Source organism: Anarrhichthys ocellatus, unplaced genomic scaffold (assembly GCF_004355925.1).
Source record: "Anarrhichthys ocellatus isolate YVR2014 unplaced genomic scaffold, GSC_Weel_1.0 scaffold12, whole genome shotgun sequence".
Taxonomy (NCBI): Eukaryota; Metazoa; Chordata; class Actinopteri; order Perciformes; family Anarhichadidae; genus Anarrhichthys; species Anarrhichthys ocellatus.
In genome coordinates, this window is record NW_022280042.1 from 8913652 (window position 1) to 8935541 (window position 21890).

General features: G+C 40.8%; 3 protein-coding genes across 12 annotated transcripts in view; 1 reads left to right on the forward strand and 2 right to left on the reverse strand.

The window, feature by feature from the left end:
* LOC116385979 (inactive dipeptidyl peptidase 10-like) overlaps window positions 1-9390 on the reverse strand; it is a 30151-nt gene extending 20761 nt beyond the window's left edge. The window contains exon 1 of one of the 3 annotated variants that reach the window (XM_031851870.1): window positions 9022-9390. In XM_031851870.1, coding sequence (XP_031707730.1) covers window positions 9022-9081 — 60 coding nt within the window. In that variant the 5' untranslated portion in view covers window positions 9082-9390. Of the gene's footprint in view, window positions 1-1110; window positions 1243-4409; window positions 4653-9021 lie in introns of those variants that run through there. The other 2 variants (XM_031851872.1, XM_031851871.1) reach the window with 2 other exon arrangements.
* Window positions 9391-11537: 2147 nt separating this feature from the next.
* On the reverse strand, window positions 11538-17100 carry LOC116385942 (sodium/hydrogen exchanger 2-like). Its single transcript, XM_031851770.1, has 13 exons — window positions 16544-17100; window positions 15700-16025; window positions 15307-15444; window positions 14700-14950; window positions 14098-14315; window positions 13821-14020; window positions 13520-13609; window positions 13363-13433; window positions 13060-13227; window positions 12664-12769; window positions 12394-12510; window positions 12218-12311; window positions 11538-12147 (listed from the first exon to the last, which is right to left on the reverse strand). The coding sequence occupies exons 1-13, from the start codon at window positions 16830-16832 to the stop codon at window positions 11726-11728; spliced, it is 2490 nt and encodes an 829-aa protein (XP_031707630.1). The 5' UTR covers window positions 16833-17100; the 3' UTR covers window positions 11538-11725.
* A 599-nt stretch (window positions 17101-17699) lies between these two features.
* inpp4ab (inositol polyphosphate-4-phosphatase type I Ab) overlaps window positions 17700-21890 on the forward strand; it is a 26044-nt gene continuing 21853 nt past the window's right edge. For 2 of the 8 annotated variants that reach the window (XM_031851753.1, XM_031851757.1), the window contains exon 1: window positions 17823-19940. The gene's annotated coding sequence lies outside the window, so the exon portion shown is untranslated. Of the gene's footprint in view, window positions 17774-17822; window positions 19941-20110; window positions 21248-21890 lie in introns of those variants that run through there. The other 6 variants (XM_031851751.1, XM_031851749.1, XM_031851754.1 and 3 more) reach the window with 6 other exon arrangements.

Below are 21890 nucleotides of genomic sequence, written 5' to 3' on the forward strand. Positions count from 1 at the left end.
TGTGTGTGTGTGTGTGTGTGTGTGTGTGTGTGTGTGTGTGTGTGTGTATTGAGTTAAAGGGATAAAGACACAAACCTAAATACACACATAGGACTAAAAATTACTTGGACATGCTTTTTGAATTTAGATGTCAACATCTCCAAACCTGCTTTTACTGAGCAAACCCTCGTTACAAAAGTATACACACAATCACTATTTAACCAGTTTTATTAAACAATAGCCCAGACTTTGAGAAATGGGATCAAATAAACTCCAAAAAAAACGCAACAAACAATGGATTCAAAAAGCTGCTGAACTTGAATACAGACATTGAAACTGGACACTGTCCGTTTGTCTGCAAGTTGTTTTACCAAAATAAAAGTCAAATACAAAGTGTTTACGTACTGTAATGTCTTGATTCTGGTATCTTGCACTGAACTGTAACTAATTCCCCTGCTTTATTACATTTGAGATTATTTCAATACTGTTTTATTTATTTGTGTCTTTTATTTGGCTTGTGCTTCTTCAATATCTGGTCTTAATCTCTTTTATGTAACACAACTGCTTTGTTGCTTTATACGCCCATCTGAAAGAACTCAACACTTGTTAAAGACTCTCATTCCTCTGAAAACAGTATTTCCTTGCAAATATTTTTGCAAGACTTCCTCAACCTAGAAACAAAACAATAATACAAATTGACATGTCTTTGGCTCTCCCCTTCTAATATAATAAAGTATTTAATAGTCAAACTACATAAAAATCTTATTCCATAACAGTATTATCTGTTTTATGTGCTGCAAACACTTTCTTGTAAGCCTCGTTGTCTGTGCATTAATTGCATTAATAAATCTACCTTAAATCAATCAATGTTTACATGCAACACGATGACGCACAGCAAATGAGAGAGAAATCCTTAATGGCCTTACTGTACTTTATTGCATTTTTGTGGGATATTTCAATAATCCTCCCGTAATATCGCAATCATTCTAAGCGCGCAGCAGCACCGTAGAAGCGCATCTAGTGACCACAGTTCCCCCCGTGATGTCCTTCATAGGATGACTGTCCACACAGAGGTCTGGCTCCTCACAGATGAATGAAAATGAGAGCATCTCTCCGTTTGTCTGCGAGTACCTCATCCTGCTGCGCCTCTTTGGGTTTCTTCTTGGTCGGATCTTTGGACGCCGTCATTGTACCGAAGCCACGGTGCTTCTGCTTCAGCCTCAACCCAGCGGCTCTCCCGGTAATAACATCCGAACCTGTCGGCGCGTCAATTTAGCGGCACGAGCGGCAAGCTGGACCGAAGCACGACAAGGATGACTTCCGGGTGTGACTTTCAAAATAATCACAGGGTTTCGCTTTCTGGTGACACACAATTGTTTTTATAAGGATAATACATATTTATTGTATTAGAAGAATAGTACTAGACCTCTTTTAGATTCAGTCTTTAGTAGTTCAAATTCAATTTTGATATCATTTTTTTGTCATATGCTTTTATTTTGTTAATGTATGCAAACATCCGGTGTCACAGTCTGGCTATCTTCGAGAATATATAATTGTTTATTTTGTGCTGTACAAATCTATCTATCTATCTATCCATACATAATATTACATATATAATTATAATGAATAGTAATGAATATACACAATATATATATATATATATATATATATATATATATATATATATATATATATATGCACTGTTTATTCGTTTTAGCTACCTGTTTCAACAAATACAATTTGTTCTGATGTGTCCTAAATAATAATAAAGTTATTTCTAATGCATGATCTGATTTTAACGGTATGTAAACCTAGAATATGTTTCTGTAGTGAAACTGTCGATGGTGCTAAAAACAATCTAATCTGTCAGTTAACATTTATTGGTAAATAAGATAAGTAAGAAACAGTGGTAGAAGTACTACTGTAGTTAAGTCAAAGTATAGCGATAGCTCAGTGTAGAAACAACAAGTCCTGCATTAAATATCTTAAGATACAAAAGTATTGGCATCAAACTATTCTTTGAATCTGCAAAGTAACTAGTAACTAAAGGGATTCAATTAATATCGTGGAGTAAAAACTACAATATTTCCATTTTTTAACAATGTATTTGTTGTGGAGTAGACAATCGAAAGTACCTCAAAACTATAGTTGAGTAAATGTATTTCCCCCACTGGTAATGAAGACAAATTCCAAAAGGTAACCAACCGTATTCAGAGACGGACTAATTGATTAAAGCTGCAACAGGAGCTAAAAGCATTTAAAAAGTAATTATCTCAGTAATTAATTAAACTAAAATTCACGTCTGTGGTTTAATGAATCTGTTTCACTGACACATGATGTCGTGTAATATTCCCTTAGGGACTCGGCCTTGCTCTTTGTGGTATTTTTACCCCTGATGATGTCACTCTACTACTCCTACAGTATCACTTCAGCGACTAGTAACAGGAGTATCAGAGGGGAAGCGAAGCGAGACAATCGAGCAGATTAGTAACCAGCTGGCCTTCCCTGCTGCTGAGTGACTGAATGCAAACTGATAGGTGTCACACAGAAAGCCCAAAAGACACAAACTCCAGCAACACACACATACTGTGCCTACTATCAAAAAATATACCAGGAGGTGGGGAAATAAATAAAGACGGACGACACTAGACGAACCAGCCTGCAGATATTAGTCTCTTTGTGTGCATCTTCTTGTACATGTCTGTACTTCTGAGGACCAAATGCTGCCACAGGGGACAGAAAAATAGGAGCAAAAGTAAAATGACTCCTACTGCAGGCTCATAGGATTATATCATCCTTCTAGAGCCTAACGCACACATTCTGAAGGCTTGAAGGGTTGAGGAGGGCTGCTAGTGATGTGCAGTAACGTGAGTGCGAGTAGCTCAGTGGAAACTGAAATAGCGAGTTTATGCTCGAGTGAAAACTGGAGGAAAGTGGCAGCAGATCAAAAATCCTGAGGAAAGCAGAGAGGGAAGAAGTAAAGAGCGTATTAAAGGATGAATGGAGAGAGGTTGAGGATGATGGACGCCGTGGAGGAGGGAGGTAGTAGGAAAAGAGAGGGAGGATAGCATCCTCAATGCTCGTGCATGGACTCTCTTCTTTTCTTCATTAAATATTGAACAAGGGGAATCAGAGAGCACATGGAAATGATCTCTCTCTCTCCGACCTCTGCTGGTGTTTGGGAAGTTCACTGACGTCCCTGAGGCGGAAATCCTCAGACAACAACCTATGTGTGCATTTGTACGTGCATTACTAATTCTAGCATTTGTGCATGTTTGCTGTTTTGTGCACCAGCCTTCATGCCTTTTTCTGTCAGAGTTTAAACTCATGTTGATTCATGAGTGTGCATTTGCTTTGTAACAGCTATTAATATGGAGGCTGCAGAACCAAATGATTTAACTGCCATTGATTTGATTTATTGGAGAAGTTTAGAACATATTAAACACTTAAATCATAATTGTATCTGTTTGGTACTTTTACAGTTTTCTTTATCATCTTTTTTCTTGTAAAATATTAGAAGAAAAAAATCAAACGCAACACCCCGAGGATGTTTTCTTTCCTCGGCTGTGTCAAGACCCTCTATCACCAGTTTTACTGAACCTTATTTTTAATTTTTTGCCAACAATGTGCAGCCTGTACAAGAGGCAGCAAGCAGGCAGCACTTTGTTTTTATGCGTCACACGCCAAAACAGTTGAGAGTCCTCTTCCTCAGGTCTCCAAACCACTTCTGCTGCCTAATCAGGGACTGACTTACACCTGGGACGCCAGGTGAATGTAATTAACCCGCTGTCTGGACGGAAACCTGCAGGGCTCTGAGTCTGCAACCGCTGACGTTTGGTTTAATGGTGTGTTTTAGAGAAGGAAAGCTCCTAAGTGGGTTAATTGACCCAGAAGGATCTGAGGTGAAGTCCTGATAAGAGCCGGTTAAAGTCTGGAAATACTGAGGAAAGTGCTTCACTGCATTGCTACTTAATTACGCAGCCTGATTGTTACTTAGTTGAATGTGATTGTCTTCTTCAGATGCTGCATTCATGCAGTGAAAACCACAATTATTCTGACTTCATTCCAAAGCTGTAAACCTTGTAATAAAACCGTTGTTTCTCCATTGGCTATTCTGTGCACCATGCAATCTCATGGAAGCACATTCAACACACACACCAGGCTGACACACTTTAAATCCCAGAGGATGTGTTTCTGTTTCTCTGAGCCTCGACTCTCCCAGGAGGCAGCAGACACTCCTGGGACTCTACGATAAAACACACGCGTCACTCTTCTCCGCTGATTCTCCGGCTATGGAAGGAGACTTTAGGATGTTTTTTGTTTAAAATATTCCGCCACTGCTGAAGGCCCCACATGTCAAAACACTCACTCAACACCTTAAGAAGCACACTGCTGTGGCTTCTATAAATAAAAGCGTACTGACACCTCACCTCTGGGTACCTGAGCTCTGGGTCCATTATGTAGACGTCTCTCCAGTCAAAGCACCGAAATGTGAAGCATCACACTCAGCCTCAAAAGTGGCAATATTGTCCAAAAACAAAAGGAAATGCATTCCTGCAAACCGACAACAAGCCAGTAAAAGATAGCCTCCCCTCCTGCTCTTGCCAGCAGCTCTTTTCTGTCTGGCTTTTCCCTTCAGAGTAAACAGACGTCTGACACACATGCACACACTCACAAAACCCCTCTGTTCTGATTTTACCACTTAAAAAATGGTGTCATTAATATAAGTAAAAAAAATCAGCCAACCCAGTTTCACTTGGCGTCGTTACTCTGGTAATCTAATTCTGGGTCAGGGGGAATTTGAAGCTCATTGAACTGAATTCATCCGGTTTCTGTGTTGAAAGGACAATCGGGGTTAAAGTGGGTTTAAAAAAGGATTAGAGTTTCTATAAATCTAATATTTTATTGAATGTGTTTGCCCAAAAAAAAAACAGTTGTATAATCACCTCTTTGTTGTTTGGAATAGGTAAAAACAACCAACAACAAAATGTAAAATTCCTTTAAGGTAACTCCGTTAGCTTTCAGGTCCAATTAAGGTTTGAGGGTGGGGATTAAAAATGACTTTCTCACAGTAAGAGCTCATCACAGTCACTCTTTTCTTACCTCACATATTACCACCTGGAGGCGAGCCATGGATCACAGAGTTCATTACTGATTAAGAGGAAAGATTTTATTAGTCAGAGGCTTTATGAAGCTGCTCAGCCCTCCCTTATCTCTGTCTCAGTGCTTTTTATTCAGCTCCATACTGGACGACTGTGACTGGCAACCATTAACTGAACATCTGCTTGTTCATTCTCTGCCTTCACATCTTTACTGACGAATACTGACTGTAAAGGAAAACCCAGAAACGTCATTTGAAGTGATTTTTGAGTGTAAATCTAATTATCGTACCATTTATGTTGTTGTTACACTGGCAAAATGATTTATTGTCTGAAGCATGTCATGTGTTTAGGGTCATGTTTTTATGGTTCAGTCCAGGTTCATCCTTCGGTAGATAACAAAAGCAACCCTGACCTTGAGTACTATCTAAGAGTGTCGCAGCTGTTTCTGAACGCAGAGAAACACAGAAGTGTTCTTCTTGTGCCGTTATGTGAGAGCCTCTGCTGCTGCCTTCACAGCAGGGACCTTGGTTTGGGAAATTGTATTTCAAAGCAGTCTAACCTGAGATGATTCTTGTTGGTTTGAAATAAAAACACATCAAAACTAAGAACCAGCTGATGCATTTAAAATGCCTAAATGCTGCACGCTTAAAGCACCAGTAATATTAATCCAAAAACATCGTGTATATAACAGTACAACACTCACAGGGACCATTCTTCTGCAGAATGAGTAGTTTTTCCTTTGATAGTTGAAATTTTGAATAATGTAATACTTGATGCAGGACTTTTACTTGTAGTGGAGTATTTTCACAGTGTGGTACTAGTACTTTTACTGAAGTAAAGCATCTGAATACTTCTTCCAACACTGTCATGTGCAAGTCAGGAACTTGGCAGCAAGACTTCTCTTCTCACACACTGCCTGGCTTTCACACCATAACAGTGTAGGATGTGCAAATGCAACCAGCTCAAGTCTGCATTTAGGATTTCTACACAACAAATCTTTTAAAGTGGCACGACTCATTGAAGTATTCAATATATGGAATATTATAATATAATTTAGGCGTTACTGAGTGAGTGCTAAGGGGTTAAATTAGCAAATGATGCAGATGATTGCTCAAAGGCTAACATGCTAATAGTCCTTTACTCCGCAGTAACAGATGACAGTGATGACACAGGGCTAATGTTAATATTCAGTGAATTTTTGACTGCGATCAGGGACTGAACAGGCTGTTATGAAGGCAATCTGTTCAATTTCACAGGTTTTAGGGTCGAGAGTTCAGTTATTGCTTTGAAATAAAAAGACGTCAAAAATAAGAACCAGCGGATGCATTTAATACTGAATAAAGGATTTAATGCAGTAGGTCGAAAATGACATATGTGTGTGTTTTGGTTTTTATGTGAATAGTAAGTACATTTACTCAAGTAATGTATTCAATTACAGTTTAAGGTACTCGTGTTTCTATTTTATAATACGTTGGACCTCTACTCCATTACATCCTTCCACCTGACTAACATTTCCCAGGACTTGGATTATAAAAAGATTGATAACTGATCGTTCAGGAGTATGTTCACTCCACTTCATTATGAACAGATGTGATGTTATGAACAGATTTGAAGAGCACACATTCCTCCTTCCATAAGCCTCGACAGTAGTGCAGACTATAGTCTTTTGTAAGACTGCTCTCTAGTGACAAAAAAAGATATTGCAGTATATATATATATATTTGCGGTATTACAAACTATAGTGACTGTGGTGACATTGACGGAAACAACATGTCGTTTTCCCCCTATGTATACCAGATTTTCCTTTGTCAATGTTGTGCTACTGACTCACAAAAGGCATCCTTTAAGATGTCACCAGATCACCAGCATGTAAACACTGTAGCTCTAGAGATGAAGGAAGAAAAATAGAAACCCCTTTTTATTGTCATATACCGTACATATACACATACACGAAATTTGACCTCTGCATTTGACCCCTCCCTGGAAGAAGTGTCTCTTAAGAGAAACTCTGGAAACTCTGTTTTCTGCAAGAATTTAAAGCACGTGATGAGTTATCGATACACAAATGGTCCTTTTGTGGGTGAAGTATTCAGTGAAGCACTGTTTCAGAGAAACAAGGTGTTGGCAATGCATATCTAGTGCCTCTATTTGAATGTCAATCAGTTTATGTTTGCTGTTTCTGCTTTGGCGATGACTATGTTTAGATTTCACGCCTCCAGAGCACCTTTTGATTTGTGTTGAGATGGAGATGATTGACGTGCTGTGAATGCTGTTTGGTGGCTGTTTTATGGAGGGTCACTGCAGCGTTCACAGGACGGGAAAAAGCTCGGCTCGCTCTTTAACCCCAGCAGGTCCCTGTGTGGGCGGACAGCCTAACACAACCCAAACGGACACTTTTATATTGCTTTTAAATGCTTTTCTTTCACTTTCTTTTACTTTATTCCTCATCAGTGATGTTTCCCAGTATTAAGTGTCTTGAAGCATGTCTGGAGTGGATATGTAATGTTAAAAAATGTGTTTTACACCCTGCAGGAATACCAAATGAGGGGAAATCCAGCCCTAATCAGACTTATATTGCCACTTTGTGTCGCTTGATTCAAATCGCTGAACAAATTGGAGATGTGGTGGTGATTCAAAGGTCTTAGACTATAGGCTGATCCTGAATACTTGAAATGGTCTGAAAGGGGTCATGTTAGCAGATTGAGCCATGAAAATACTGAAAATACAATATGAAGATGTCTCCATCAGACAACAGCAGCCTTGTGGTGGGTAAATTCTCCAATACAGCTAATGTATCTCAAGAGGCAGAAGAAGCAGCTGAAACTAGACGGTGGTTTACTGAGCTGTGATTTACGACACAATTAAAAGCACTCAGGCTAAATAATGCACATGAAGAGCATCAAAGCACCCCTGTTCATTTTACAGCATGTATTGCTGTTTTTGCTGATTTTTAATGCCCTTTCAGTTCTTCAAAAGGCAATGAATGAAATCGAAAAGTGCCCCAAAGTGTAGTGTTTTTTCTTTGCATAAATGAACCTCCTTCCTGCCAGATTATTTCCATGCTGAAGCACAGGATTGTACAGGATCACACTTTGGCTCGTCGTCTTTCTGTCTCGCAGCTTTGCTGCAGGAACTGTGAGCGATAACGAAGCTCTTGAACGTCTGAGCCTTCATTCTGCTCGCAGCTGTCACTGCGTCTCTGCATTTTACTGTTAATATCGTCCACAAAGCCAGAGCTCACCAACACACGACCGCACTTTGATCTGGTTGATGTGTAGATGATCCAGTTTGACAGAGTGGCTTTATCTTTGGCGAATAAAGACACAAATCAATGTTTTGTATTGGAAAACATTCATGTTGTTCTTAATTGTTATGTCATCGGTCAGTTTTCCAGTGGAATAATAAATAAAAGATAAATATATTACTGTGAGATTATCTCTGCCAGGCACAAACCTGGAGATTACGTCTGACTTCTCGTGGTTTCAGTGATTCAAACTTTTGAAAAACACATTTTATTGACTGTTTTAATAGTGTCATCGACTCCTCACTCCCGTCGCCTGTCGAGGCCTCAAGTGATCAACAACTGCTTCAGTCTGCAGAAGGAGAAGTAAGATTTAAGAAGTAAGAGTTTTAGATACATTTTGATCAAATCTGTCAGCTGTTCTGTGAAGGCGTCTGCATGTATAATAAAGCCTTCTTTGATAAAGGCATACAAACGTGACATAACTTTCATCTAAAACATATACAGCTTTTGAAGAAAGTAATATTACAATTTGAAATATGATGTATAATCATGGATGGAACAACTGATTTAAAGCTTGGTCGAAAACACAAAGAATAAAGTCAAAATGTTGGCAACTGTTACATATGAATCTGTTTGTGGCGCCGTGATTATAAAAAGTGTGATAAAGGAAGTGCAACATGAACAAATCCATCCTACCTTGGAATCCTTGATTGGCTGACACTCAATCTGATGAGAGACGGACGCAGTTTGGTTCATCTTTGTGTCTCAGTTTCACTGAAATCCTCCTTTAATCTGATCAAATAAAATCCCTAAAGCTGCGTAAAGTTTTCCTCCGACTGACCAAAGCAGAAAGTGATGCTGATGATGCTGAAGGCTGCAGAGCTGCTCTTCCTCGTTGTTATTGAAGCTTCGAGGAGATGCATTTAAATCATCTTGTTCTTCTTCCTTTGTCTCTCTCTCTGGCAATAAATGCTCACTCCTCTTCCCTCTCTTCTTCTTCTTCTTCTTCTTCTTCTTCTTCTTCTTCCCCACTAAAGCGATAGTGTGCTGCTTCATATGCAGCTGACAGACTGTTCATACACCAGGATGTTTGCCAGTGCCTCCCACATACCAAGACGCTTCTTCATCAGCATGCAAATGCGCTCGAGGCAAAGACATTTGCAGGCGTTCGGTTTGAGCCTTTTTACATCTGAAGCTGACGTTCTGGTTGAAAAGCGTCTCACAGAAGAAGGTTTAGTGTTCGGATGAAAGATGTTTTGACAGGATGTTCACACTGATGTTGAGCTCAAACTGGAGGAACCTGCTGCTGTTTGTTTCTTTAAAAAAAAGCATCAAGTGCAGAATTCACTTTAAGATAAAGGTTAAAGATGTATTCAAAATGTTTCTTATGTGAGAGTACAGAAGTAGTGGCATCAAAATATACGTAAAGTACCAAAATTAAAAGTGCTAATTACGCATATCGGTCCATTTCAGAATGATATATATTATATTGTCGGATTATAATTGATGCATGAATGTATATATCACTTTAATGTTGCAGCTGGTAAACGTGGAGCTCAGTTTAATTATTTTGTGTACTGCTAGCTTGTGAATTTACCCCCAGGGATCAATAAAGTCTTATCTTAACCTCTAATAATACATTACAATTTATCTGTTGACTGTATTTTGCATTATTAATCTAAATCTGCAAGTTAAATAAATGCAGTGGAGACGTATAAAGCAGCAGAAAATGGAAATTTAACAATGTTCAAATGACTTAACATGTGGACTTAATTTTGAATGCTATCATTGATTTAGCAAGAATAAATGTGTTGTGACTATGCTTCATGCATGCATGTTAAGTCTTCAGCCCTTTTCCCAGAATCATAGTTATCTGTTACAGTAAAATGTTGTCCCCATTAAAAATGCATGGCCATGATTTATATTTGATGAGCTGGCTATGTTTTCCATGCCACTAATCATATTTATTGTGCAGTGTGATTGCTTTTATTCAGCACTTTTAACATTAGAGACTCTTTCTATCGGATCTCCAACATTTTATTTATTGATTTGTATCCAGCTGATTCATTACTCTTTTTATATATATTTTTTTTTTTACCAGATTTAAAAATACAAAACGTTATTGTTCTCATACTGTCTCTAAGCTCTGTTTTAAAGGATGGTGTTGCTAGGCAACAGGTCGATTCCATGTTTACTTCCCGTCAGCTGACGTCCTTCATGAACACTGTGACAGGAAATGAACAAACTTGCCCCAAAATGTTGTGTTTGCTCTCACGTACAGTTGTGTTTCTGCTTTAAAAAGTGATTATTCAATTTGTTTATTATATGTTGTGTGTTCGTCTGACATATTTATCTACATACGTTCCACTAATCAGGATATTTCAGATTTGTGCATTTATCATGAGTTATGTTTTCTTCACCCAAGTATAAAAGATAGTTCATTTCATACCGCGGTGATTTTCAGTACATAATGAAATGCAACTAATCACAGTGGAGCGTCTGTGATTAGAGCGACTGTGCAGGAAGCAGAGTGTGAGTGAGAGTAATGAGGCTACAGGCCACTGGGGAGAGTTTACACTTAAATGAATCCTTGTTAGCTAATGTACACACTTTGCGCAATAAATGCCAAGACATACATAATCTTTTTCCTGCAATCACGAATACACTGTAAAAGTGTCTTTATCAAGACATTTTTTAACTCAAAGTTAGAATTTTCTAGACCAATATTTATAAACAGGATCGTCACACAGCACTGTATGCAGAATAATTCACTGTACATCTTTAGCTCTCTGTGCCTGGCAGACATAACGATTTAAAGATGTAACCTTTGAAAGATGATGCTGGGTGTGGACGGCCGTCAGAGAGTCAGATGGACCAATAAAAGAAGAAGGCATTAAAGCAAACGAGGGGGGAGAGTGCTCTATGTCTCCATGTCCATATGCATCAGGTTCTAAGTGGATCCATATCCTGAAGGAGATCTCTGTTGTTTGATCTAACACTGAAGGTTAACCAAATACAACACAATGATAAGATGATGAGCAGGAACAGATTTTATCATTAGAAAAAGTCCTACATGAGTATTAGCATCAACATATACTTAGAGTACTAAAAGTAAGAGTACTAACATGCAGAATGGCCCATTTCATAATAATATATATTATATCACTGCACTATTTACTGCAGCTTAAGCATAAATAAAATATCATAATTTATTAGTTGATTTAGGAGGCAAACAACAGAAAAGATGATGCTTTGTTACTAATGAATAAAATGCAACGTAGACAGATTTATTTTTCAAAATATTTACAATAATAATTTGACCTTTGTGTTTTTAGTTTTTATCTCAAGTATTAAGATGAGTTCATGCTCCATTGCAGGTTTTCCTCTTTCGAAAAGTCCGTCATGATCTCCCTGAGCCTCGAGGCCCCTGTAACGAGTCCCTAAGTAGTGTCTCATTTTCTCTGGGCTCCTGGTTCTCGGGTTCCCAGCCACGTGGTGGAGGTAGCTGCGGTGGTCGCACTGGTTCTCCGGCACGTTCAGAGTCAGCGAGGTCTTCCTCTCCGTCTATCCGATCCGAAAGATGCCTCTTGGGAGCAGGAACTGGCGCCTTCCTGCCTCTGAAGCTTGAACCCTCCAGACCTCCAGGACCCCTCATGTCCAAAGCATCCACAGGAGGTGGTGAGTGTGGTTGGGAGGAAGCGGCTGGCTGCTCCCCTGCATTTCCAGTCTCCTTGATGGTGTTCAACCTCCTCATGGGGATGAGAGAGCGGGACGAGGAGCGCGGCGTCAGGGCTGAGGGATGGCCCCCGTCTTCAAGTCCACCTAACACAAATATGTTATCATTGTTTCACTTAGTTTTCTTTTGAACCAGGTCATTTCAACAAGTCCTCACCATGACTTTGTCTTCTGAGGGGGAAGGCCATCTCCAGATCCCCCCCAGGTTGGAGAGAGTAGTACTTCTGAGACCTGGGGATGTTTTGTGAAGGCTGGAAGTGGAGGAAGAGTGAAGGTCAGGCAGGTGGGGGTGAAAGTAACGTATACTTAATGTTCTCTAAAACAGGAACCCACCTGCTCACGGAAACTTTCAGCACGGAGGCTGCGTCTGATGCTCGCGTGGCGGCGGATCAGAATCTCCTTGGTTCGGCTGTCGTCAGGCAGATTGTATTTGTTGGTGTAAGACATCGTCTGGAAATCATGTATAGCATTGTTATTAAAAACTCATCAATGAGCCTGAATGGTAATGGTAAAATGGTGTTAAATGGTATTAAAAAGCACACAGAGTTTATATAATTGACCACATTCCCTCTTCAGAAAGGTTTCTCTGCAGGTGGTTGTTACCTTCTGTCGGATCTTGTACATGTTCTTTGACAGGATTTTGTGCATTTTCCTCACGTCAGCAGCCAGGAACTTCTTCTTGGCTCTAGTCGCCTCCTTCCTCTCGTCGCTGACGGGAGGAGGTGAGAGCAATGGACAGATGTAAATGTGAATGTTCTGTTATTGCTATCGACATAAAGATGAGAGAAACAGCATCATCGGCTGGAGCCACATTAGATGTAGTTTCATGCATTTAGCTGATGCACTCGTGCAGTTAGGGGGAAGATACAGTTTCAGAGTGACTACATCACTTTTATAATGCAATAATAAGTACAACTTTTGGGTTGCCAGGTTGTGAGGTTGGTCTTACAGATAGACATGAAGTATTGTTCAATAATAAGGAGATGTTGATGAACATACTCCAGAGAAACGATAGACGGCGCCGCGCTGAGGTCTCCCAGAGGTGTGTCCAGTAACCCGATGGCGCTCTGCAGCTCCAGCTTCTTGTACAGAGCCAAGATGCTGGACTCGGCCTTGTTGTCTCGGATCAGGATGCGCCTCAAAACACGATCGTTGAACTTCTTGAACCTGACGGAAAGACAAACAAATAGAGACTTATCGTCAACTGATCTAAATGAATGAGGAAGTTAGTCTAAATCTGCAGGAAATGTCACAATTCAATACATTGTGTCAATTAAAAAAACATTGATAGACAGGTCCTACTTGTCTTTCCAGTAATAGTGGCTCCATTGTCCACACAAGTCCTCAATACCACTGAGGACGTGCTCCATCATCTGCACAAAACGTCAACAATGAGTGCCATTCACACATGAACTATTTGACAAAACTAAAAAGAAGAAAGAAGAAGGAAGATACTTGCCCTGGTGTGAACCTCCATGTTGATGGTGTTCAGGTCTTTGTTGGTTTTCCTGATGTTCATATATTCTATTATCGGACGGATGCTGATGCCCTGAAAGACCGATTATTAAAAATTAACTCAACTGTCCAAGTTATCAAACTCCAACGCTGAATAAATGTCCCTTTAACATTATTAAATGCACACATACAGGGGCAATGTATTTAATAACATATATTGTGCTTCACTTTATCTCTTTTAAAAGATTTTAAATCTTCCATACTAAGCTGCTAGAATAATATGATAAAGCAGCCGAAGGTCTCACCTGTATGAAAACGGTAAATATAATAACGGCGACTGAAGCCGTGACAAACAGGTTCTTCCTGTTGATGTTATCGGGTAAGGTGAAGACCAGGGCGAAGCAGATTGCCCCTCGCAGGCCCCCGTAGGCGAGGCCGAACTGGTCCTTGAAGTTGAGCGGGATGGTACGGAACGGATTGATGATCTGGGTCAGGACCAGGATGCCTGCAAGACGTTTGGATTAAAGAACGGGACCACTTAAGGGACAGACAACTCTTTAAAATTAAAATCAAGACTCCCACCAATCCCTCTCCAGATGAAGGCAAACAGCAGCGTAAACAGGATGTAGGCCCAGTTCCACTCATGCTCGGTGGTTATGGTAACGACGCCCAGGAAGAAGAAGATGAGGGTTTCAGAGATGGTGGCCAGCATCTTGACAACATGGCGGATTGTGGTGCAGGATCTCTGGGAAACGTTCTCCTCCACATAGTACTTCATGGTGATGGCGCATGTTATAAGGCTGCGGGGAGGGAGGGAAATATATGACATATTAAATATCATTAATGTATTTCTCAGCATTAATGACTTCTATGATGACTTTATGTAACTGATATCTATTTATACACTGGCCTTCACTGGAGGAGTTATATTTGTTGACAAATTAATGGAAATAAGCCAAGTTGAGCGAGCATCTTTTAAACCTTCACGAAAGTGAGTCACATATTTGTCACATGACGCCACACATGTCATTTTGAATTTGCATCACAAACGGAGGGTTTGGAGAAGTGGAGGAGCCGGTTTGTTCAAGTTGCACAAACTTGGCTGCACCTTTCAATAAAAGTCATCTGGTCTGAATATTTCTACACCACTTCTTGTGTAGACAATGTGTTGGGCCGACACTTACGCCATCACGCTGGAGATGGCAAAGCACTCGGCCACCAGGTACGCCAGGTAGCTGTACATGAAGACGAAGAGGGGCTCGATCTGACGGACATTGTGGGTGAAACGTGTGGTGAACGCGGCCACGAATCCAAACAGGAGGCCAAAGAGGATGCCTCCGGCCGCCACCACGAAGAACCGGGCCGTCCCCAGAAACACGTCAGTGGATTCCACGACGGGCAACCCGGCCAGAAAGGTGAACATGTTGTAAAGGACCTGGAGGGATACACACAGATAAAGAAATGAGTAGAACATACCAGGTTTAGATCAGAGCTACTGCAGATAAACTGCAGTTCACACACAGTTGTTGTCAAGCAGTTTCAACCAGTCAGGAATCTGAACCAGTTAAACTAATGTTGAAACTATTTTCATGCTTTTATATGCCAACATAAGTTTTGTCAATGGACTGGAAACACTGACACTTTTAATCCACGCTTCTCTTTTGGAGACATGATGCAACTGAAGACAACCAGTGCCAGAAGATGTTAAAGGCAACTTGGCTCCCAAATCTGTGCACACAGCCCGGCAATATTGATACAAAGCAAAGCAATCTATTTTCATCCTGTACTCACCACAGTGACAGCGTCGTTGAAGAGTCCCTCTCCAAATATGATTATGTATGTCTGCTCATTGACTCCGATGTCGTCAAACACATTCAGAGCAGCCACGGGGTCCACGGTCGAGATGATGGAGGCAAACAGCAAGTTCTCCTGCAGTGAAGAAGAGTGAAAAACAAAAAGAGAAGAAGACTTAATCCATCACTTCACATTTACAGTGCATGCACCATCATTTTCTGAGACATTAAGGAAGCTTTTGATCACATGACATGGCCTTAATGAGCAGATGAGTTCAAATAAAAGCTAAACGACAATGCAGTATGTGTGATATATAAATATCACACATACTGCATTAAATACAGACAAAGTTGCATGTCACCTTTGACCTTTCCTGTGGATTTAACTGACCTGCAGGTTGATATCTTGAACTCCAAACACCTCGAACTGGCAGATGGCAAAGAGGGAAATCCCGATGCCAACGCTGTTCCACAGGGTCCCCACCACGGCGTACCACAGCACCGTGCCGGCGTTTTCGAAAAACGGCCTCGTGGGCATGAAGTACCCGTTGTCGAGTACGATGAGCGGGAGCATGTAGAGGAAGAAGACGTTGGAGTTGAGGACGGCGGGGGGCTCCTCTTTCACTGAGTGCATGATGGCGCCCACGATGAGGCCGATGGAAATCAGGAGGCAGGACTCTGGGATCCAGATGGTGATTTTATGGTAAATGTGGAAACCTGCAGAGAAGACAATGAGAAGATTGGACTCATGTTCTGGACTTTTAAGGCTGCTGTGATGCAAAGCAACATCTGCTGTTATTCAAGGTTGCAGAGTGGGGGAGGAAGTACTCAGACACCTCAGTGTAGAAATACTGTATTCAAAGTACAAATGTATTAGGATCCAAATATACTTAAAGTACCAAAAGTGAAAGTATATAATCATGAAGAATGGCCAATTTATGTATCGTCATTTAATTTAAAAGCTGGTAAAGGTCCCCGGGGATCAATAAAGTTTTATCTTCATCAATAATGTTACATCATAATTCATTTGTTGATTGTATTTTGTATTATTGATCAGAATCTACAGAGTAAGTTATCAGTCATCAATCAGTATTTGCCCTCAAAATGAATTGGAGTAGTAGCAGAACATGTAAATAAATATTGTATAAGTACCTCAAAATTGTGCTTAAGTAGTATTTGAATGGTTTCTTTCCACCAGAAAGTAATACAAACCAAAGTGGTTCATCCACACTTACCAATTTTGGCAAAAGAGGCCAGCAGTACCCACAGTGTGAACTCAAAGGGGAGCTGGATCCGAGGGTAGTCCATGGTGAACACGGGGAGGTTGGCCCTCTCCTCATCGGGGAAGGCCTGGGGCTCATCGAAGTCGTTGGGGAAAGGTTCGACACCCGGGAGGTCTGTCTGCGCTGAGGGTTTTGATTTCTGGAGCTCACATCTTCCTCCAAAGCAGCAGAGCACGAGGAGTAGAAGCATGTAGAATGCTCCTCTCTCAGTCCTGGCTTCAAACAAAACAGAGGTCCCCATTTCCACTGGTCAACACAGATCTTAAGTATTTCCAGTGAGTCTTATAGACGTCCCAGGACATTAAAAATAAGTCTATCGTGCAGCTTCAGTAGGCTGTTGCGTTGAAAAACTAGTTGTAAAACTACACATAGAAATCCTAACAACTCCTTTACTGCAGTCCATGCCCAGAGCAGTTAAATAGCAAAGTCTCAAATGAAAAAGGAGACATGTTGAAGTGTTATTTAGATGAAATGAAAGTCCTTCTTGAAGTAATCTTAACGTGATCCTGTTTGAGGTGAAACTCTATTCTGGTTTCAACTGTTGCAGAACCTGCTTGTCAGTTCACTGAATGTGCCCTTCCTTGTGGGTGTAACCCAACAGGCCTACATGTCCCCAGTGACACAACAAGAAAACAGCTGGGCAATATTGCTGATAATACAAAAACCCAACTCTTTTAATTTACAGTGAATCAGTGTTTAAATGAACCATAACGAACATGGACACAGCAGGTTTAAGCGCCAGTATTGAAACTTGTAATAGCACATTACTTCCACATGATGGCGATAGAAGTCCACTCTACTTTGCAACAGTTATGGACATCTTAAAAGGTATCATCATTATCAAATTCACTATCATCTTTACTGTTTGCAGTGAATAGTACTTGTTAATAGCAGTACACTAAATATAGTGGAGTAAAATGTACAATATTTGCCTCAGAAATGGAGTAAAAGTATTAAACTAGTATAAAATGACACTATACCTTTGAATAATATTTAACAGTACTTGAGTAAACAGTTTTTTGTATATATTTTTCTGTTTTGAAAAAATATCTACGTGCGTGGGAGCCTGCGTGATGACGTCACCGACGCGACGCGCCTGGGGGGCGTCACCGACGCGACTTCGACTGCATCCAGAAAGGAGAACACAGTGCGGAAATTTCACCACAACACGCACCCGGACCGGTACGTAGCGGCTTATTACGGTTCATTTTTAACTCAGAATACGTTGCATAATGTCGGCTTTGTTAGTGTTTATACTGTCAGTAAGTTTGGCAACGGAAGCTTTCGCTAGTTTGTGTTGCTACGCATGTTGGTAAACAAGAGATATTGTACTCGTATTGTTCGGCACGTAACTTATAAACATCGGAAATATTGAGAACAGCAGACTAACAGGGCAGGACGTGCAAGGACAACACTGAATACGGGTTGTAATTAGGGTTAAGTGCCACTTAATATGCAGAATATGCTCTGGCATGACATATTTTACCGTTATTGTGTAATTATAAGTGCTTCCTTTAGGGTCAGGCTATTATTACGCAAATTTACGTTATAGGAAAGGTCTGCATTGGCCCCCAAATATGTGCGTTTATTGCCATGTCATGATTGGACGTCCTTATTTTAGGATATGGCAGCTGATGTGTAAGCTCGTAGCCTATAGCCTACAAATCATCACACACACACACACACTGGATGCTGACTGTGGATGTGCACACACACACACACACACACATGTGCTGAGTCTGTTTGCATGTTGTCCACACATTTCACTGCAGTCTCTGCAGAGTGGTTTTGAGTTTCGCTGTGCAAGAGTTGAGGTCATCTGGACATCGATTTCCGCGAGCTGATGATGCTCTTTTAAGAGGAGAGTGACCTGCTCGAGTTTGATTCAGGAAGTGACTTCAGGGGAGAGTTTCGTGAGGCTTTTCCTCAAAGAATGTCATAGTTTGAGAGTTAAATGTAATCTTTTGCAGCCCCATTTCCCTGCCTTTGTTCAGAGAGTAGAGCTGCCTCAGGTGTCATCACATGACTTGATTTATCGTCATATGTTTGGGGATTATACCATACTTATGGTGCCTATATGCTCTCTCTTTGAAATCACATAGTTAGTCTCCGTCATATCTTCCATTGTGTGTGTGTGTGTTGACTCATCAAACCCACTCAGCTCAAGAAACGCCTGTTGATTCACCCTCATCTGCGTCTTCCTCTGCATCGGCCTTTTCTTGCGCTCATCATACATACATGTACAGACATTTTTCAGCGAGCATTTGTCAGCTGTTGTTCTCCTTTCCCGTCTGGTTTTAAAAGACGGAGGAAGAGAAAGCACATAACTGACACCCGAGGAGGTTCAGGTGGATAGACACCGATGAGCTCCATAACTCATCAGTCTCATCCTCATGTTGTCAAAATGTAGATATGAAGTCAGAAACGCATGAAAATAAAGTTATTAATCACAGTATACACAAGGAAGACAACAGGTTGTTCCATAACCACAAATACAACAACAAAAATTCAAGTATTTTTGTCATTTGTTCCAAAAGAAATGTCCTAAATTGCGAGAAATACATAAATGTGCAAGACTCAAATTAGGAAGATTGCAGTCAGAAATTTCTTCAGTTTTTTTCATGCAATTTGCCAACTTTATGCTTAATTATTTAAACATAAGTTGGATGCAATGCGGATGTCTCCAGAAGCGTACAGTGGAGATGGTTTACCTAACAGTCCACAGATAGACACACTGCTCTGCTGACGCTCACGTGCAATTGGCTTTGGGGGGGAAACGGAGAGGCATCAAAAGGGGGTGTGTGTGTGTGTGTGTGTGTGTGTGTGTGTGTGTGTGTTGCAGAGATAGGACCACCACATGGATGGCACGACTTGTCCTTAACATTAAGTATCTGTTAAATACCAAAAAGGTATTAGAGTAGCCTATAAGATCTGGAATGTCTTCTTGTATTTTACGCGTTTAACATTTTAGAACTTGGTACCAAACCTCAGGTGTTGTTTTTCCAACCAGCAAATGCACTCAGCTGCCAGTTTATTAGGCACAGCTGGCTCAAACTAAATGCAACAGTCCTGCAATCAATCCTCCCTCCATGAAGGTTATAATGTTCAGTGTTTGGTGAATCCCTGGTAGAAGAGACGATCGCTGCAGATCAGGCAGAGAAAGAGTTAATTGCCTTGAATGTTTGCGAGAGAGAGAGAGAGAGAGAGAGTAAAGAGTGAGGAAGACAGACAGAGAGAGAGATGGAAAGCCGGAGGAAGAGGAGAGAGACACGGCTGGCTGCAGTCTCTGCCTCGTGATGGCGTCTTCAGCGTCGGTTTGTTTACATCCATCGGCAGCAGACGTCCTCGGGTATGTGTGTGTAAACTCAGGCTTCCATCTGTTTAGCCGGCACTGTTGACCACCACTGTGACTCTGGTGTCATGACTTGAGAATGACTTGTGATCTGTGTGTACCGGGCATTTGGGAGAAAATGCACAATCATGCTGGATGCTAATGGCTTGTCTTTTAACAAATTGCAGAATTTCTTGCTGAGGTCAATTGCAAAGCGATGCGGTGCTAGTTTTACCAACAAGTCGCTGCTGCTGTGGTGCGATTTCAGTAACTTGTAGCCTGTTTTACTACCGAGTGTCAGCGCAGTGCACAGGAAGGTGTGCTGTGGGTTCTACTTTCTGATGAAAAGGCTGCCTGGTAAATATACGAGCATGTGCCCGTTTGTGTGACACATTGAGCTTTGTTTCTTTTTTTTTCCTGTGATGTTAAACAGATGCTCTTATGATGGCCTCTCATGCAAACCAGAGACATGAAGCAGACCTGTTAGACAGCACGTTAGCATGCTTTCATTCTTAAAAGAGAAACCTGTCTTTTCTAAAGAAACGATGTGACTTAATTGAGGTGACTCATTGGTCGGAGTCACCGCTTTTGTCTCCTCATTAGCTGATGCCCACATCCTCCGACCAGACGAGGTCATGGTGACTCACAACAAACTAAATCTGGCATATCGTTTAGCCATAAAATCTTATTTTTAACAAAGACACAATACCAATTCTAGCTGGGTTTAATAGTTTCACTTTTCACTTGTTTGACTCAAGTAACAACACCTTGAAATACAGCAAATATCATCACTTTGTTCCAGAGCAGACTGAAATGTTTCAACAGTAATTGGATTGTTGTATGATATTGATTACAGGCATTCGTGTCCCTTTAGGATCGATTTTAAAATCCTCTGACTTTTCATCTTGAGGTCAAAAGTTGGTGTAAATTCCAAATACCTGCGAATTGATTGACATTCGCTGGGCAACATTCGATACCATTGATTACTTCCCTCGTGTTGTGGGAAGTGGTGCTTGCAGTTTTCTCTCAGAGCGAGTCAAAGAGAGACTGGACCCTGACTGTCAGCTCACGTCTGCTTTAAACAGATTCAGACAGTTTTATCTTCTGATCCAGCGCTCCGTTCTGTTTCCAGGTATGGTCAGTGGCAGGAATCCCCCAAAGTAGACAGACGGTACGGATATATTTCTGAATGTGTCGATGCAGCAGCCACATATAATAATGCAGCCACAGCCAGGTGTTTGTGCAACAGGCTAAAAACAGACTGAAGGCTGCTGCTGTCGGCCAGACCGACTCCTTCAAGACACTTCCTGAAACAACAGAAGGAAGTGAGAAGAGCAAGAAACAGTTTCACACACACACACACACACACACACACTGAGTTTTACTCTCCTTTTGTACCAGACTCCTCATTGAAGTAAGAACATTTAATACTATGACAGTACGACTTTATTGCAGGGTGTTATAAGAACGTTTTCATTCACTTAAGCTGGTCAGAAAGAGACACTGATAACTTAATCAAACTCATTTGTTAGAGTGAATAATGTGGAATATATTTCTCATTCAAAATGCTAACAATGTAAACTGGGGAGATTTAAGAGCTATATACATTTATCTTACTTGGTGTAAATGTACCTGAGAAAGATGTAGTTATAATATAGTGATTTACAATAACTGAATTAATTTACAATATTGATGTTTTATTGATTTATTGCAGCTCTACAGTGTGTTTAAAGTCCAAGAAGTTAGATAGTTGGTGATGTGGCTGAAAGTGAGGGGGTGAAACTATAGCTATAGAAAATATAGCTCTGTGTTAGTGTGTGTGTGTCGGAGGCTGTGGGTGATGCTCATTTTCATGTGAAAGGGCTACAGCTGCTGCGTCCCTCTAAAGAAATTATTCATGCTTTATTCTAATGCCGGTCCCCACACACACACACACACACACACACACACACACACACACACACACAC

Excerpts from the sequence above, each read along its gene's own strand:
- LOC116385942 (XM_031851770.1), bottom strand. The coding sequence starts at position 16,832 with ATGGGGACCTCTGTTTTGTTTGAAGCCAGGACTGAGAGAGGAGCATTC. Across the intron at positions 16,026-16,543 it reads GGCCTCTTTTGCCAAAATTG|GTTTCCACATTTACCATAAA; the intron begins GTAAGTGTGGAT and ends TCTTCTCTGCAG. Across the intron at positions 14,021-14,097 it reads CTTCATCTGGAGAGGGATTG|GCATCCTGGTCCTGACCCAG; the intron begins GTGGGAGTCTTG and ends AACGTCTTGCAG.